The sequence below is a fragment of the Archocentrus centrarchus genome, chromosome 18 (genome assembly GCF_007364275.1).
Source record: "Archocentrus centrarchus isolate MPI-CPG fArcCen1 chromosome 18, fArcCen1, whole genome shotgun sequence".
Taxonomy (NCBI): domain Eukaryota; kingdom Metazoa; phylum Chordata; class Actinopteri; order Cichliformes; family Cichlidae; genus Archocentrus; species Archocentrus centrarchus.
Window position 1 is genome coordinate 17,054,785 of NC_044363.1, and position 16,208 is coordinate 17,070,992.

The 16,208-nt window shown below is 39.8% G+C and overlaps 2 protein-coding genes across 4 annotated transcripts; both read right to left on the reverse strand.

Annotated features, from left to right (window-relative positions):
- Positions 1-1,282: 1,282 nt before the first annotated feature.
- On the reverse strand, positions 1,283-4,941 carry ltb4r (leukotriene B4 receptor). Of its 2 annotated transcripts, XM_030753820.1 has the most exons (4): positions 4,843-4,941; positions 3,608-4,135; positions 2,936-3,197; positions 1,283-2,366 (listed from the first exon to the last, which is right to left on the reverse strand). In XM_030753820.1, exons 2-4 carry the CDS (start codon positions 4,087-4,089, stop codon positions 1,983-1,985), a joined length of 1,128 nt encoding a protein of 375 aa, XP_030609680.1. In that variant the 5' UTR covers positions 4,090-4,135; positions 4,843-4,941; the 3' UTR covers positions 1,283-1,982. The 2 variants fall into 2 exon arrangements, with proteins under 2 accessions (XP_030609680.1, XP_030609679.1); XM_030753819.1 differs by having other exon boundaries at positions 3,608-4,932.
- Positions 4,942-6,274: 1,333 nt separating this feature from the next.
- Positions 6,275-13,258, reverse strand: LOC115797266 (leukotriene B4 receptor 1-like). 2 transcript variants are annotated; one of them, XM_030753796.1, is made up of 5 exons: positions 13,096-13,258; positions 9,517-10,062; positions 7,841-8,041; positions 7,665-7,705; positions 6,275-7,059 (listed from the first exon to the last, which is right to left on the reverse strand). In XM_030753796.1, exons 2-5 carry the CDS (start codon positions 10,051-10,053, stop codon positions 6,756-6,758), a joined length of 1,083 nt encoding a protein of 360 aa, XP_030609656.1. In that variant the 5' UTR covers positions 10,054-10,062; positions 13,096-13,258; the 3' UTR covers positions 6,275-6,755. The 2 variants fall into 2 exon arrangements, with proteins under 2 accessions (XP_030609656.1, XP_030609654.1); XM_030753794.1 differs by having other exon boundaries at positions 9,517-10,126.
- Positions 13,259-16,208: the final 2,950 nt, after the last annotated feature.

The following is a 16,208-nucleotide window of genomic DNA, read 5'->3' on the forward strand; positions in this document are numbered from 1 at the left end:
GCTTTAAGAGATAGCTAGTTTTTGTGTGCCTGGGTGGCTTAGTGGTGAAGCCGGCAACCACATACATATGCCGCATTGTGGTGTGGGCGCACGGGTTCGCGTCCCAGCCCGTCACCAATTTGCCCGCGTATCTTTCCCCCATTTCCTGTCTCTCTCCACTGTCACAAAGAGCCACTGTGGCCAAAAAAGAAATAGTTAATTTTTGGAGTCGGGAGACAAGATTTCAATAAAAATTTTCTCAAATTAGCAGGTCTCTTATATAGAAAGCATGGTGGTGCCTGTAAATATTTAAGGGAAAGATCTGAACTAATGAGATGCCAGTGTTTTTCTTATAATGGCTTGTAATGCCCTTGAGGGGGAATATTATATATTATATCATGCAATTAATATGATTATCCACCTTTTTACGTTTAGTATTATGCAAACTGTCTTGTTGAGAAATATCTGAGAACCGATCCTGTTCTGCATTTTCTCATTATATCTGAAGAAGGGCATGGATGCCCGAAACATTACCGATTAATTGAAGGCCTTTTTGTAATAAATTATCTCCCAGGAGCACTCTGGTGTGCAAACTTTCTTCTCCCATTTATGTAACTGTTTTTATTTCCTGCACCCTTTTAACGTTGGATGTGTGTGTGTTCAGCCTACTGATATTGTCCTCCTCATCTTCTCTGTCTGTTTTTTTTTTCACTAATTTTGAATTTGGCTAGAGTCAGTGTCACTACTGGTAGCATGAGGTGATAACTGAACCCTACAGAGGTTGTACTGGTTGTCCAACTCCTCCAGGGTGGCACATTAATACGTGCCATTGCCAGAAGGTTTTTTGTGTCTTCCAGCACAGTCTCAAGAGCATGGAGGGGATTTCAGGAGACAGGCAGTTACTCTAGGAGAGCTGGACAGGGCCGTAGAAGGTGTTAACCCATCAGCAGGACCAGTACTGCTTCTTTGTGTGAGGAGGAATTGCATGAGCATTGCCAGAGCTACAAAATGACCTCAAGCAGGCTGTGAAACTTCATAAGGATGGCCATGCTTTCATTGTCCAGCACCGTGGAGTCTGATGGCATTTGCCATAGAATACCAGAATTTGTGCTTTGAACAGATGACAGATGTCAAAGGCTCAGGAGAAGCAATGGAGAACATTATGACCAGTTTGGTGGTGGGTCAGTGATGGTCTGGGAAGGCATACCTATGGAGGGATGCACAGACCTCTACAGGCTAGGCAACAGCACCCTGACTGCCATCAGTATCAGAATGAAATCCTCGGACCCACTGTCAGACTCTACACTGGTGCAGTGGATCCTGGGTTCCTCCTGGTGCACAGCAATACCCAGCCTCATGTGCAGGCAGTTCCTGGAGGAAGGAATTGATACCATTGACTGGCCCTCACACTCGCCCGACCCAAATCCAATAAAACACGTCTGGGACATTATGTTTTGATCCATCTGACGCCACCAGGTTGCACCCCCAACTTCATCACGCATGCATATAAGCACATGGGGGACATACTGAGTACCATTCAAGTTGCTGCAATGAAATTTCCTTTCCTTTGAAAAGTGTTCCTTTAATACATAAATAATATATATTTCTTTTCTGCAAAACTGGAGTTGTTTATCTTTCGGACAGCTCATAATTCTTCTACCCTCATTAAATCACATCCTATCTTTGATGCTACAGTATGCTGTGATTTGTTACAGCAAACCAAATTAATGTATTTACATTCTTTCATATTTACCTCACCATACATTGGGTTCCATTATTAATGGCAGAGTCTGCCATTTCTGTCCTGAATTCAGATTCTCTTCACAGCGTTTCACAAGAACTCAAGCATGTAATCCAGTGCTACTGCTTATTATTTGATCTCATTGCATTCACATTTCATAGTTTAAGTATTCAAAATAATAATAGTACATAATAATAGTAAATAGTAAAAGTTAGAAAAAATATGTCTGCATAAATTCAGTCAATTCAAAATATATTAAGTACTACCCTATCTGCTCAATGCTTGCCAGTGTCTTGAGTTCAGGCTCGTCAATCTCCTGCTCCACCACACTCCTGCTCCTCCCCTTGTTCTTGCCTTTGAAAGGTTTTCCCAGCTTGACAGAGAGTGTGTGCAGGACGGAGCTCTCATCCCGTGACGAGCTGCTGCGTCCGCTGCGGGAAAAAGATGTGCTTCTGCTCTCTGAGTTGGTAGCCTCGAAGAGCTTGCCCATGAAGCTGAACCCAGCCTGGCGGATGTGTGAGCTGCCTGCAAACACGTAGAGGATGGGGTTGACGGCGCTGCTGAAGTAGGCAAAGGCTGTGACATTGGGACGGGCTGTTTTGGCAGCGCCAATCACTGGCTTACTGTCCAACAATAAACCAGTCACCTGAACAAGGAAGCAGAAAATAGACATAAAAATTATTGAATCAATTCTACAACTAATAGCCCCTGATGTGGCTAACAAGAACAAATAAGGTTTCCAGATAAAAAATACTGAGAATGAAAACTTTATCTGGACTAAAGTAGATGACATTATAATATCACAGTGATATACAGTATAATAAAAGTCCTAATTCCAACTCTGCAACAGCAGCTTCACCACTTTTTTTTACCAATGAGTTTTTTTTTAATTAAATTCATTAAATTAACAGAAATATTTTTTCTTCATTTAGTTTTCTGTTGTCTGTTTCATCCAGCTGTTTCACATTAAAAGCTATGAAAAGAAATGCATTTGAGTGGTCTGAAGCTTTTTAAAGCATCTGTGCAGAAACAGTAAACAGTCTCTATGAATTTGTCTCTTTAAAAATTAAAGCTGTCAATATCACCGGCATGATAACACGGTGAAAATTAGCTGAAGGAGTGCAACGTACATGCCTTACATGCACATTTTGGGCTCTCTGTAAGAGTGAGCATTGACCCTGTCAGTACAGTGTTAAATAAATGAAGAAAAAGCACCTCTATCATGTTGACAATGTGATAGGGGAGCCAGAAAACTGCAAAAGCACAGATGATCAGAAGAATCAGGCGACTGCTTTGCCCTTTGCGTTGGAACATGGCATTTCGCAGGCGGCAGATGATGGAGGAGTAGCAGGTGTTGATGAGAGTGAAGGGCACCAGGCATCCCATAATGGTCTCAAACATGTACTGGAAGACAGTGTGACCCACACTTTGCCAGTGGTATGGGATACAGTAACTGAGGTTGCGTTTCTTTAAAACACTGTCAGAGAATTAAAAGGGGGAAAAAAATCCAAAGGATACTGTGAGAAAATGAGAGACAAGACTAAATAGTAACAAAAAATAAATAAATCACTGTGACAAATTTGTACTGGAATAATTTTGTAGGACACGTTTCAAGTTGGTTGGGTTTGATCAGAATAAATCTGGAGTGTCAGCTAGACCACACCCAAATATGATATTTAAAAAAACTAAACTGGTGCTGAAATGTGCACTAAAAATGTGATTTTTATACTGTAGATGAAAAGCTGCATCTTCCACACAAAAATAATGGGAGCAGACATCACTTAAAATCAGTTCACTTGACTTCAGTTTCTCATTAATGCTCAATGATAAACATATTTAAAATACATTTACTTTAAGTTTGCAAAAACAGAAGAACTCTGGTCTCACCTGCGGTAGAAAGGCATCGGCACTGACAGCAGGAACGCTAACACCCAGACCCCCAGCAGCAGAAAGAGCAGGGAGCGCTTAGTTCTTATTCTCTGGGAAACAAAAGGCCTTGTGACAGCCAGCCAGCGGTCCATACTCATCAGACAGATGAGGTAGATGGACACATACATGTTCACGCTTGATAAGTAATGCACCACCTTGCATGCTGCCGAGCCAAACTCCCATCCTTTGCCTCCAGCTAGGTATCTCAGGAAAAAAGGAGCGCTGAGCAGCACAAAAGCATCTGCAGCAGCCAGATTCAGCACCAGCAAACATGTCACTGAGCGTCTCTTTACCCGGCAGAACACCGACCAAACCACAAACAGGTTTCCTGGAAAGCCCAGTAAAAATGCCAGGGTCAAGATGCCGATGCCGACCTGGGCTGAGATGCTCAGCGAGGATGAGGAGGCAGCGGGATTTGTGGTGGTTGTGTTGGATTCCATTGAGAAAGCCGCTGAAGACGTGTGACTTCTGTGAACCTGACTTAACCTGACAAATACCAGAGAGGCAGGAAACAGGATATGTTGCATTAAGATTTGTAAGATGTGAATGTGTATCAGTGCTGCAAATATTGCACAACAGTTTGAGTTCTGCTTTAGTGTTTCTAACACAAGAAAACTGTGGACAGCAGAGCTGCTTTTAATGATCAAATTATTAGGCTTGTTTTTCTTTTTAACTTCTAGAAATTTTTCACGTCAAAATGTGGTGAAATATGGGGGGGGGGGGAGTCCAGTTTTTTCTTACTGTCAAAGGTCTACCTTTATTATCAGTGATTAACAAAATATAATAATGTAGTCATCTTACAAAGGAGAGCAAAAGGTGTTTAAGAATCTTAGTACTTGGAAAAACTGCAGAAACTCTAAATTATAACACACAATGACCCAGAAAAACGACAATTGGTTTCACTTTTTTCTAAACTAAAACATGAGGCCAATCGTTGATTCTTCAGTCTGTAAACACGTGTCCCACAGAGAGCTGCAACCACAGCGTGACAGAGCAAAACCTAACAGCAACATTGAGAAATGACATGCCAGAAATATTTTTTAATAATAAATAAATAACCAGAAACCTGCTGAGATTTCAGTCCCTCTTTTAAAGTACATATTATAACTAATAAGAATTATATCAACAAAAATGAACTCGTCAAACTAGGGTTTCTGGTGGGAGGGTATCTTATATCAAAATCTCATACTCACCTTCAAATGATGGTGTCTCTCTCAAAGCCATAAAAGTAAATGCACACAAAACAATGCCCCTTTGTATCACACCTTACACCTAAACTCCCGAGTTTCTCAACCCTGAAAAGTGCGTGTGAGGAGGAAAACAAGTTTTTAAGTACGTTGAGTAAGAAGTATCATGTGAGAGGAAACGCAGTGACCACAGGAAGCCAGCTTTGAGCTCACTCCGTTGCGAGGTAGCCGTTGTTCCTCCTACACTTTTAATTTTATTATTCTATTCCTAAATTGAAGACTGGTGCATTGTGCCGTGGTACTGGTGGGATTATAGGCTTTATGGAAAATACTGATAAGACATCTGCTGCCTATTGTGGAGCAGTGTTTGCTCCAGAGCCTTCCACAAAGCAGGCATGAATAAAGTCAATGAAAAGCTAACACTCTTATATGATAATGCTTTTGTATAATTTTACATAGCTTATTGACATATTCATTTAGCAGCCCACTGTAAAAAAAAAAAAAAAAAAAGAACTTTTAATTATCATAAGGATGAATGACTGTGCGTGCGTGTGTGTGTGTGGTGGGGTGGGGGTGGGGGGTGGGGGGGCAACAAGGATGGGAGTATTCCGGTAAACCTTCAGCGTCTTTGTCTTGTTGATACATGATGTTTAAGTCATAGTTGTATCTTGTACATTTTCTCTTCTCTTGCAACAGACCTTTTGGCAACAGATTAGTCTTACCACATCATCCAAATGTCTTAAGTTATTAGGAGAACAGGACGTATCCAGTTACATAACAGCATGTCCTGTGTCATGCTTTCATCATGTTTTGATTCATTCGTATTTTTTTTGTTTATTTGTTTGTTTTGGATCTCACTAGGTTTCTCATGTACCCCTTCTGAGGTTCTACAAAGAATCATATGGTCTGTTTACACTGTGGACGGTCCTGTAAAAACTAAATACTCTGTGATTCAGCAGCTAGTAGAAAGAGTAATCTGTGTGAGTTTTCTGTGTGAGTTTTAGCAGGTACAGATGTTTTATCAAATTTCAAATTAGATGTGTCTGAATACTGTGAAGTTTCTGAGGGAATTTCTGGCTGGTGTGTATCTTAGTGTGTGAATTTTGTTTTTCCTTTTTTTTGTAGTTTAGGAAACTGACAAGTGTAAATTATTGGGATACTTTTCACAGAAATGGCTGAGAGTAAAACGGAGCTAAAGTGAATGAAAAAGATCCATTTTGACTAGCATATTGACTATAAGAGGTTTAAAAGATGATGACTGCTTCTGGGTCTGAAACGTGGAACCAGAAATTCAGATTTCAAGCTTTCAAACAATAGTCCAGAAACCAGTAGGTTAAACATACAGCTCCAGCCACCCGTCTTTTACGATAAAATAAGTTTACATATTCTTCCAAGCTTCCAATAAACGGATACATCCGAGATTAAACATAACAGAGAATAGAGACACAGGTGTGAATTTTAATAGTAAATATCATAATTAAAGTATGTCAATGTCATTCAAGTCATGACAGCGTAGCTTTCAATTCTCTATAATATGTAACACTTGATCTGTCTGAGCTTTTATGATACATTTTTACAAATACATCATTGCATAAACAAAATGACTGTGGACAAACCTTAAAAAAAAAGATGTACAGTTCATCAATCCTGGATAGTTCCCTACAGTTTTTCTACTTCTGGCACAGGTCAGAGCTGAGCAAGGCTCATATCTGTTACATACATTTGTCTTTTTTGAGCACCACCTCAAAAGCATGTCAGTGTCCGATGCTTCCATCTGCAAGCTGTTCCAGGAGCACTATGTCAGATTACATCTTTTCTATGAGTCTCATTTTAAAAGAGAGGAAACAGCCGGGCATAAATTATTATTAAAACTTTTCCAAATTTTTGCTTGACCAAGTCAGCCTACTGCCTCATGTCCTCTACTGACCATTCTGTATTGGTTTTACAGTAGAACTTGAATTGGTGCCAGAATCTGGATCTCTGTCTTTTAGCATTACAGCATCTGCATCTTTGTCTCTGTCACGACTATTCTGACTGTTCTGTCGGCTCTTCCTGGTGACTGAGTCCGACCCGGCGCCCTCAAACAAGCGAGCCATGAATGCCAGTCCTTCCCGTCGGATGTAGGACTTTCCTGCGAAGAAGTAAAGCACCGGATTGGCACAGCTGCTCATGAAGGCTATGGAGGAGGTGACAGCACGACTGTGCTGCCATATTTTTTGCAGCCTGTGAGGGGAGAGAGAGCACAATATTTAACCATAAAAATCATTGCTATTATTTTTCAAAAAAATTTAACATTTTAGAAACATTTTGGGAAAATACACTTTAGCATTCCTTTTGGGAGACAGATGAAAGACTGACGCCAAAGGTTTTATTAAAGTAACTGATTTAAACATGCACTTACTAGAAGCTTTAAAACTCAATTAACACAACTCAATTCTTGGATGCTGTAACTCTGTTTTATTGAACTGCCAAGAACTCCTGTTCTGTCTTCATGATTCAGAAAATCATCTTTGACCACATCCTTTCAAATAAAAGAAAAATCCCCTCAGGCAGCTGCAAAATGTTGAAGTCAACTTTTCTTTCTTTATCTTTATCAGTACTTAAATGCTTATCTTGTAGATTAACTTTGAGGCAACTGGGAGTTAGGTTTTGTGTGATTCATGGCTCTAGTTCCATCACAGATATCATTTATGATTCAGTACCAGTCTTCTCATTTAAGGTGGATGAATAATCTCTTGGATAGTTCACTTTAACTTCAGTACAAATACACCTGACTCACTTCTTCTCAATAGTAATTGTAAATTTGTTGCGTCTTGCATTACACTTACGTGTTTTTTACTGAACCGTCTGGATACACTGCCCATGTAACCTGAGAAAAATGTAAAAATGGTTTGTTAACAACGAAGTTAAATTTTATTTTCATTAAAAATTGTAATAAATGATAAACTTCAGGGACATTGTTGGAAGCAAGGATTATGCATAAAAATAAGACTGTGTGACATACTTGCACCACATTGATGCAATGGTAGGGGAGCCAAAAGAGGCAGAAGGTCAACACGATAGCCAGGATGAGCTTCTCACTACGAATGCGACGGTGGAACTTGGTCCGTCGGATCCGACGCAAGATGCAAATATAGCTGACTACAATGATGGTATAAGGAATTAGAAATCCTAACACAATCTCTAGTGTGTACTGCAACACCACCTGTATGGGAGATGAGATAAAAAAAAAAATCAAAAATGGTGGAGAATGGAAGCCCCAATTTTCTTAGATGTACAGTGTAGAACAGAATGTAAGCTATACTTGAGATCCCAAACCTAGTGTATAAAAATATCCTCATGTTATATAAAATTACGCTATTATCATACATTAAGTTATGGATCTCCAGTACCAGTTAAAGGTTTGGACACACCTTCCATCATTACTTTAAGAAATGAAGGCCAGTCAGTTTGAAAATTTTCAGAATCTTTAAAAGTATCCTCAAGTGCAGTCGCAAAGACCATCAAACTTTATGATGAAACTGATTCTCATCCGGACCACCCCAGGAAAGGAAGATCAAGAGTTATCAGCCTCAGAAACTACAAGTTATCAGCACCCCAGATAAGAGCCCGATAAATGCTTCACAGAGTTCAAGTAGCACACAGCTCAACATCAACTGCTCAGAGCAGACTGCGTGAATCTGGACTTCATGGTTGAACTGCTGCAAAGAAGCCTCTTCTAAGGAAGAACAAGAAGAGGAGGAGAATGGCTCGAGCCAAGGAACACAAGGAATGGACATTAGACTAATCTGTCCTTTGGTCTGATGAGTCCAAATTTGAGATTTTTGGTTCAAAACGCCATGTCTTTGTGAGACGCAGAAAAGGTGAACAGGTGGTTCCTACATGTGTAGTTCCCACTGTGAAGTATGGAGAAGGAAGAGTGATGGTGTGAGGATGCTTTGCTGGTGAAACTGGTGATGATTTGTCCAGAATCCACGGCACACTTAACCAGCATGGCTGCTACAACATTCTGCAGCAACATGCCATCCCAACTGGTTTGTGCTTAGTGGGACCATCATTTGTTTTTCAACAGGACAATGACCCCAAACACACACAAGAATCTAAAGTCTAAAACATATTTGGTTTTGTTTAACACTTTTAAGTTTACTACATGATTCCTTATGTGTTCCTTCATAATTTACAATGTAGGAAAAAAATAAAAACATTGAATCGGGCAGCATGGTGGCTTGGTGGCTAGCACTGTTTTGGGTTTGAATCCACCTTCGCCCGAGTCTTTCTGTGTGGGGTTTGCATGCTCTCCTTGTGTTTGTGTGGGTTTTCTCCAGGTACTCCAGTTTCCTCCCACAGTCCAATGGCATGCAGTTACTGGGGTTAAGTTAACTGGTGACTCTAAATTGCCCACAGGTGAGAATGTCTGTCTGTCTCTCTGTGTTAGCCCTACAACAGGGTGGCGAGTGGTACAGGGGCTGAGGGGGGGGAAGAGGATGGATGAAACATTGATTAAGAAGGTATGTCCAAACTTTTGACTGGCGTGTATGTGTGCATGCATACATACACACACACACACACACACACACACACACACACACACATAGAGAAAGAGAAATAGGGGTTTGAACATTTTCTCTAGTTACTGAAAGCATGATATGATTATATATACAAGTATTCTTCTCAACTTACATGGCTGCATAAGTCATGGAAGGAGTTGCACACCTTCCTAGATTCATTTTCCCTCGCTTCTCTGAAGAGGACTGCAGGAACAGAGGCAATGATTACCAGTGCCCACACCACTGCCAGCACACGGGGTACAGTCTTTTGACTGGTGATAATACTGACGCGCTGTGGCCACACCACAGCCACCAGTCTGTAGACGCTCATCAGCATGATGAGCTGGATGGAGGCGTACATGTTGGCTAGACACAGGTAGAAGAGGACCTTACACATTATATTCCCAAACACCCAGTTCTGTTTAACAAGGTAAATGATGAAGAACGGAGTCAACGCCATCAGTGAGCCATCGGCGATAGCTAAGTTAAGGATGAGAAGAGTAGTGACAGATTGCTTTCGAGCTCGTGCCAAGATACTCCAGATGACAAAAAGATTTCCAGGGCAGCCCACGACAAAGACGAGGCTGAGGATGAGGGCACCCATAGATGTGCTAGCTGGAGTACCCACAATGGTCTCATTTCCTGCAGCTGAACAGTTTCCGTGGATCATTTTAGTTTCCTGTCAAAGAGCGGATATCAGTGAATGATTAATTCACTTAATTTATTACTCCTTTTTAAGGAACCTAGAGAACAGAAAATAGAGAAACATTTCAGGGCTGGTTTCCAACCAAGTAACAAGAATCTGGCAGGCATTTCTCTCTAAAGAAACCACATTAAAAACTTACTTAAGGAGGTTTTTCTACTAATAAAGGCCTTCACTTTCTGAATCATACTTTGTTTTATCTGGCATGAGTGTCAGTTTTACAAACATGAATTTCATGCAGCAAAGTGTGGGAGTGTGCCGCGAGTGTAACAGGTTTTAACGGGGACTCTTAATTCCTGAACAAACGAGACCAGACATGAGTGAAGAGCAACAGTCGGTGTGTTCGGGGTTTGAGTGATCGTTCTAGTTTAAATTTATGTGCACCTACATTCTCTTGAGCCCCAGTGAGGGAAGATCAGTTTAACAGGAACACAGCCAACCACAATGCAAAAGGTGTTTTGCAGGAACATATGGAAAAGTTTAAAAATGCAGTCAAGATAAAAATAATATTAAGAAATAATTAGAGCACATCAAAAATAATATGAACTCTATGGCAAGTGTGTGGAGACTCTAATTAGTTCACAGTCTGAAACAATAGAGCACTGTACTATGGCGCAGACTACTGGCCAATTGGTGAATAGATCAGTTAGATTGACCAGCTGTATAACTGAATTCATGCATTAGTCCAAGATATAGTTGATCATCGTCCCATGAAAGAAGAAGATGTAATCTCAGCATATTCGTGGCAGTGGCTTTGGAATGGAGTCACACAGCTAGCTGCGTGTTGCACAGCGTCAGTTGCGATGAACTGTTCAGAAGCAAAGTACTTAAAAATTAGATTTCTGACATTTGTTTGCACCAGAAAGTTTGTTCCATTTGTTTACAGGATATTTATTTCAGTGAAAATTTTTTAATGTCAGTAATTTGGCCCCGGGATTTTGCGTTGCTTTGAGTTGATTTTTGGATCCTTGATTATTATTTCAGTTGTGTGCTTCTCTGGTTCACATCATGTTTATTACTTATAGTGGTTTGTGCCTTTGTCTTGTTCTGCATGTATCCCTTGGTCCCTTTTTGTTTCCTTGTCTGCTACCTCTTGTTAAGTGTTGGTGCTGATTTTTCTTGGGTGTTTCCTGATTTAGTTTAGTTAGTTTTCTTTTGTGTTTTGCTTCATGTCTGTCCCAGATTTCACCCACTTTCACCCGTGTCTCATCCCTCACCTATCCTGCTTATCATCTCCAATCAGTTCTCTGTGTATAAATAACCCTATCTTCCCTTTGTCCTTTGTTGTAGTGTCTACTTAGCTTTCCCAGTGAGCGCTCTGTTTTCTTGATTCATTGCAAGATTTTTGCATTTCTGTTTGGTTACTATACTCTGGAAACTATAACATTTCTCTCAATGCGATGCCTACACCAGGCTTTTTTCTTAACAGCTCTAACAGTTTTACTAGGGTATCAATAAGGAAATATTTTTAAAGAATATCAGACAATTTTTTTTTTATAAACTTGTATAAGTAGTTAATTTTTGCAACAACTGACTGCAAGCCAATAGAAATGTGCCCTGCAGTTAGGAAATTTACATCAGCTCTATATTTTTGACACTTTTTAAAAAAGATATTTTTCACTTTAATGGTGTCAATGATTGAGTGCAGTCAGTACACCTGTGAATATTATCAAGCTCACAGGCACATTTGTGGAACTTGTTTGATATTTCTTAATAACATGCATCGTAATTATGGATTATTACAGAGTGAATAAGTTAATGAGTGTGTAATTGACTTTAGCTGTAAGCACTTACACGTTTACGTTGCAGGTACAGCACAACCAGAGCAGACAGTTTTAAGTCTTAAGGAGATTTACTTGTAGTAGGTTACCGTTCCTAAAGTGCACAGGCATTAAGTGGAGTGCAGTTGTATGCTAAGGAAGAAGCATTTAGTATGCATTACATGTGAGGAGGTGGAACCTTGGAAGCCGATTCTTTCTTGGCTTTATGAAGCGGCGAAAATGTATGCACATTTTCAAGTTGAATATTGATTAAAGTCAATATCAGACAATAACTATTCTGTCCTGTTTCCTGATTTACTGTTTTGTTTTCAAAGTGAAGTGAAAACAAAACTGTGATAACAAAAATGAATTTGACCCCAAAAAGCTGATTTTAATAAAATCATCAATGAATAGAACGCTCTGGTAAAATTCAGCTAGATACACATAAAATAAATAAATAAAAGAAGGAGAGGAAAGAAAATGCCATCAAATTCTTTGTAAATACAGAAATAACATGACGTGTTTTCAGATGTGATCAACATCTGTTTTGGTTTGTTTTTTTTTTTTGCATAATAAAAACTTGGAAGCAATGTGACCACATGACAGTTGCTGACAGAGAGATGGTCAGACTACACTGTTAATGTCATAAAAGCAGCGGCGGACTACGGAGCTGTTTTTTTAGGGTTCGACTGCGGAACAATCGTACCGACTGTAACCAGTTTGTTGATGTCACTGTCAGAATATTTTCAGTATCTTTTAGTCTTTTTGTTGTAGTGTTATTTCTGTTTGCTTTGTTTTTTGTCATCTTAATCTCTATTTCTACTATCATTTGTACACACTGAGCAACCAAATGACTAAAAAAATGTGACTGACTCAAAAGGTGTGTTTGTATGCTCTGTGATTCACACACATTCCTGTTCCGCCTACAGAGACAGAGTACGCGTACAGAAACTATCCAACACATGGAATCTAAGTGCGTGCCTGCACAAATTTAGCTGTACCTGAAATAATCACACTTCAAAAAGAACCTAATATCTATGGAAACATGGTATGTGTCTCATATTCTCACAATACACATATACTTCAGTGGCCTGCAGAAGAAGAACTATTGGGGGGAAAAAAATCATACAATTTCTGATTCCTGCTGCAACAACATCAGTGTAACCGCAGCTGAATTGTTGACTTTTGTACCTGCACTATTATGACAGAGAGAAACTTCAAACTGACAGACAGAAAAATCAGGACTCACCAAGTCAGCAAGTCAGCTCCTCCAGGTCGGAAAAGGAGTCAGGAGTCCAAAGGTGTTGTTAACAGTTTCTTCTTTTCTCTCTGCGAACCTTTTAGTCTCATTTCCCCCCACCCACTCTCACTCTGTGTTTCTCCATCTGTGCCTCTCTCCATTGCTTTGTCATGCTTGCTCTAACATGCAGTGAGCACAGTAAGGTGTGTTCCCATAATAACTCGCCTGCCGCTGCCCTGGCGGCGTGTCAACATTCTCACATCGAGCCAATGACTCCAACAGCAAATCAGTAAAAAGGTTCAGCTCACTTTCACTGTTTTATGCATCCAGCACGTCTGCTTAAATTCTGTTGTCAAAGCAGCAGTTAATATTTTAGAGGCGCATCTCTAAGCTTTACATAAATTCCAGCTGTACTACAAGGACTTAGAAAGCACAAGGACACCCACACATTACACTGATGTGACTGCTGGAAATGTCATTCTAATCATGAACTTGCTACAACTTCTTCTACTCTTACGGTTTAACTGCAGGATTTTCAGGCATGTAGAGATTTCTTCTTAATCAGCATCAACCAGCTGGCCAGTGATGTGCAATCAAGCCTTATTCATCAACATCTGAGTTCATCCCAGTAGTGTTTGATGGGGTTGAAGTCAACACTGTGAGGCCAGAGAACTTCTTCTCTGTGGACATGAACGGGCACTCCGAGAGGAGTGCTGCAAACGTTTACCTTCTCTGAAACAAAACACGTCCAAACTATAAAAATAATAAATATAGTTAGCATTCATTAGGCTTTGATCATATTTCACTTCTTTTCTCATTTCACCTTCATCCTGATCTTTAAATGTTACTTTTAATTGTATATTAATGAGGGGGAAAAAAGTTGCGTGTTCAAAAATAAAAATTTTTTTGAATGTGTGTGGGTCAGTTGTGTCACAGTTGGGAGGAAAAGTGAGGGCGACTACCCTCAGTGGTGGAAGGGATCCTTACAAACCTGGAATGAAAAGCTTGCTTTGTTTTCCATTTCCAGGTAATTAGTGTCATAATTAACTCACCAGAATAAATCGGTTGTGTGACTGAACTTTGATTCCAAAAGTTACACGGGGCAAAATGGTTTCATCCACCTCACACTCTCCTTTACAGCATCTACCAAGATGACTGCTAACGTGCACCCTGAGTCGTTATTTTGTCCCCCAAGAAAGCAAACAGTGGATATCAAGAAAGAAAAAAAGGCGGGAAAAAGGAGAGAAAGAGAAAGAGAAAGTGAACAGAGGGAAGTCAGCTGTAAAATTTCTTTCAAAGAAAAGGTGAGCAGAGCACAACTAACAAGTTCAAGTTTAGCTGTCAGCAGCTGTTAAAGACAGCAGGTCAGTGTCACATGTGATGCTGTATCTGTCCAAATGACCCAGCACAGCTTAATACCATGAAAATCATGGCTCTTAATTTCAGATACGGCCAGAATAAGTGGAGCAGCAGCGGGTCTGTCTCCAAATGATTTGAATTTGAATGTATTTATTTAGTAGGGACAATGCACATTAATAAACAATCCTGTAAAAGTGCCAGAATTAGCCAAAAGGCTATTTTTCATCTGTTGTCCCTGAGATGTGACCAAGGTGAGCTCACATGACTGCTAAAAATTATTCCAAGCAATCATTTGTGTCAATAACTGAAAGCTTATCAACTCTAACATCAAGTGACAGCTTCACTGGATATTGTGCCAGTGGTTCTCAGCTGGTGTGCCGCGGGGTAAGCTAAGTGTAACCTGTGCTTTGAGAAAATGAAAAGAATAAGTCAGTTATATTACCCCGCATGTGTTTATCTTTTGCTAGCTCTAATCAAACACCATCAGGCAGCATACCTGTATTCACTTGCTAATGTTTTGATGTATTATTAAATACATCAGGATATTTGCGTGTCCAGCAGAACACTGTATATGGATGCATTAACTCTTGTTTAATAACTTCCATTCTCTGCACAGAAAATGGTATGCATTCCTGTATGCTTCAGTCTCACTGAGCCTGTTTGTCTGCCAGATAGTGAGCGACAAGATGCAAAAGATTAGCACAGAGAACACGAGAAACGGGGGGAGGACTATGAGCCAGAGCAGCTTAATAATGAACAGAGAGACAACTGCAGAAAACATAGATATGACACGGAGGGCAAACCATTCTCAAACTGCAAAGTCACCCAGCATGTGTGAGGAAATCAGAAGCAGACTGGCTTATTTGTAGTAGGCGGTCTGGTTCAGAGTGCAGAGCATCTGTGAATAAATACTTGCATGAAATAAATACTTAAATCAAAATGAAGAAAATCATGTACTTTTAAGTTTGACAAGTAAATCTCATTTTATTATAAAGTACCTGTAGACAGTTTATTGAAATGTGAGATTTCAAACAATGTGGAAATATAGATTTTTATCAAATTTGGTTTATGAACAGTTCATTGCTGACTACCACAGCTGTTGCCTCAATAAATTTTTTTTTTAAAAAGATGCGTGACAGATATGGATCAAAAAGGGGGGGGTGCACAGAGAGGCTGCTTATATAGGACCCAGAGTTCTGCGATATACGCCTCAGGCACGGATGAACAGATCCTTTAAAAATGCAACACTGACACTCAAAGAAAACTGTCACACTTGTTCTAACAGATCAGCAACACTTTTCTGCAGAACTCTATGAGGAAGTTCACAGAAAACCACCTGAACGTGGTGAAAACGGGAAGGGGGCGCCACCGATTTAAATAACTAATGTTAAAAGAAACCGTGATTAGAGACAGTCAATCTGTGATTTACAAGAATAATGATTGAAAACAAGTTAAGGAAAGACATTATGGTGAAAGTTGAACATCCACAGAAATCCAACACCGATGTGAGGATTAATATTCTGCAGGCAGACCTGCAAAACAGCAGCGGTAACCACAGCATGAAAATGAATGAGCTATTCCATACACGCAGTGTATTCAGTTTGTTCATTTGCTTTATTTTGTTAATTCAACACATTTAAAAACAATGCAACAACCATATATTATACTAGAGACTTTTTAAGACATCCAGGCTGTTTATCAACAGTTTTATGAATGGATGGTTATTTAATCTGAAGGTTTTCACAATGTACCTCAAATTATTC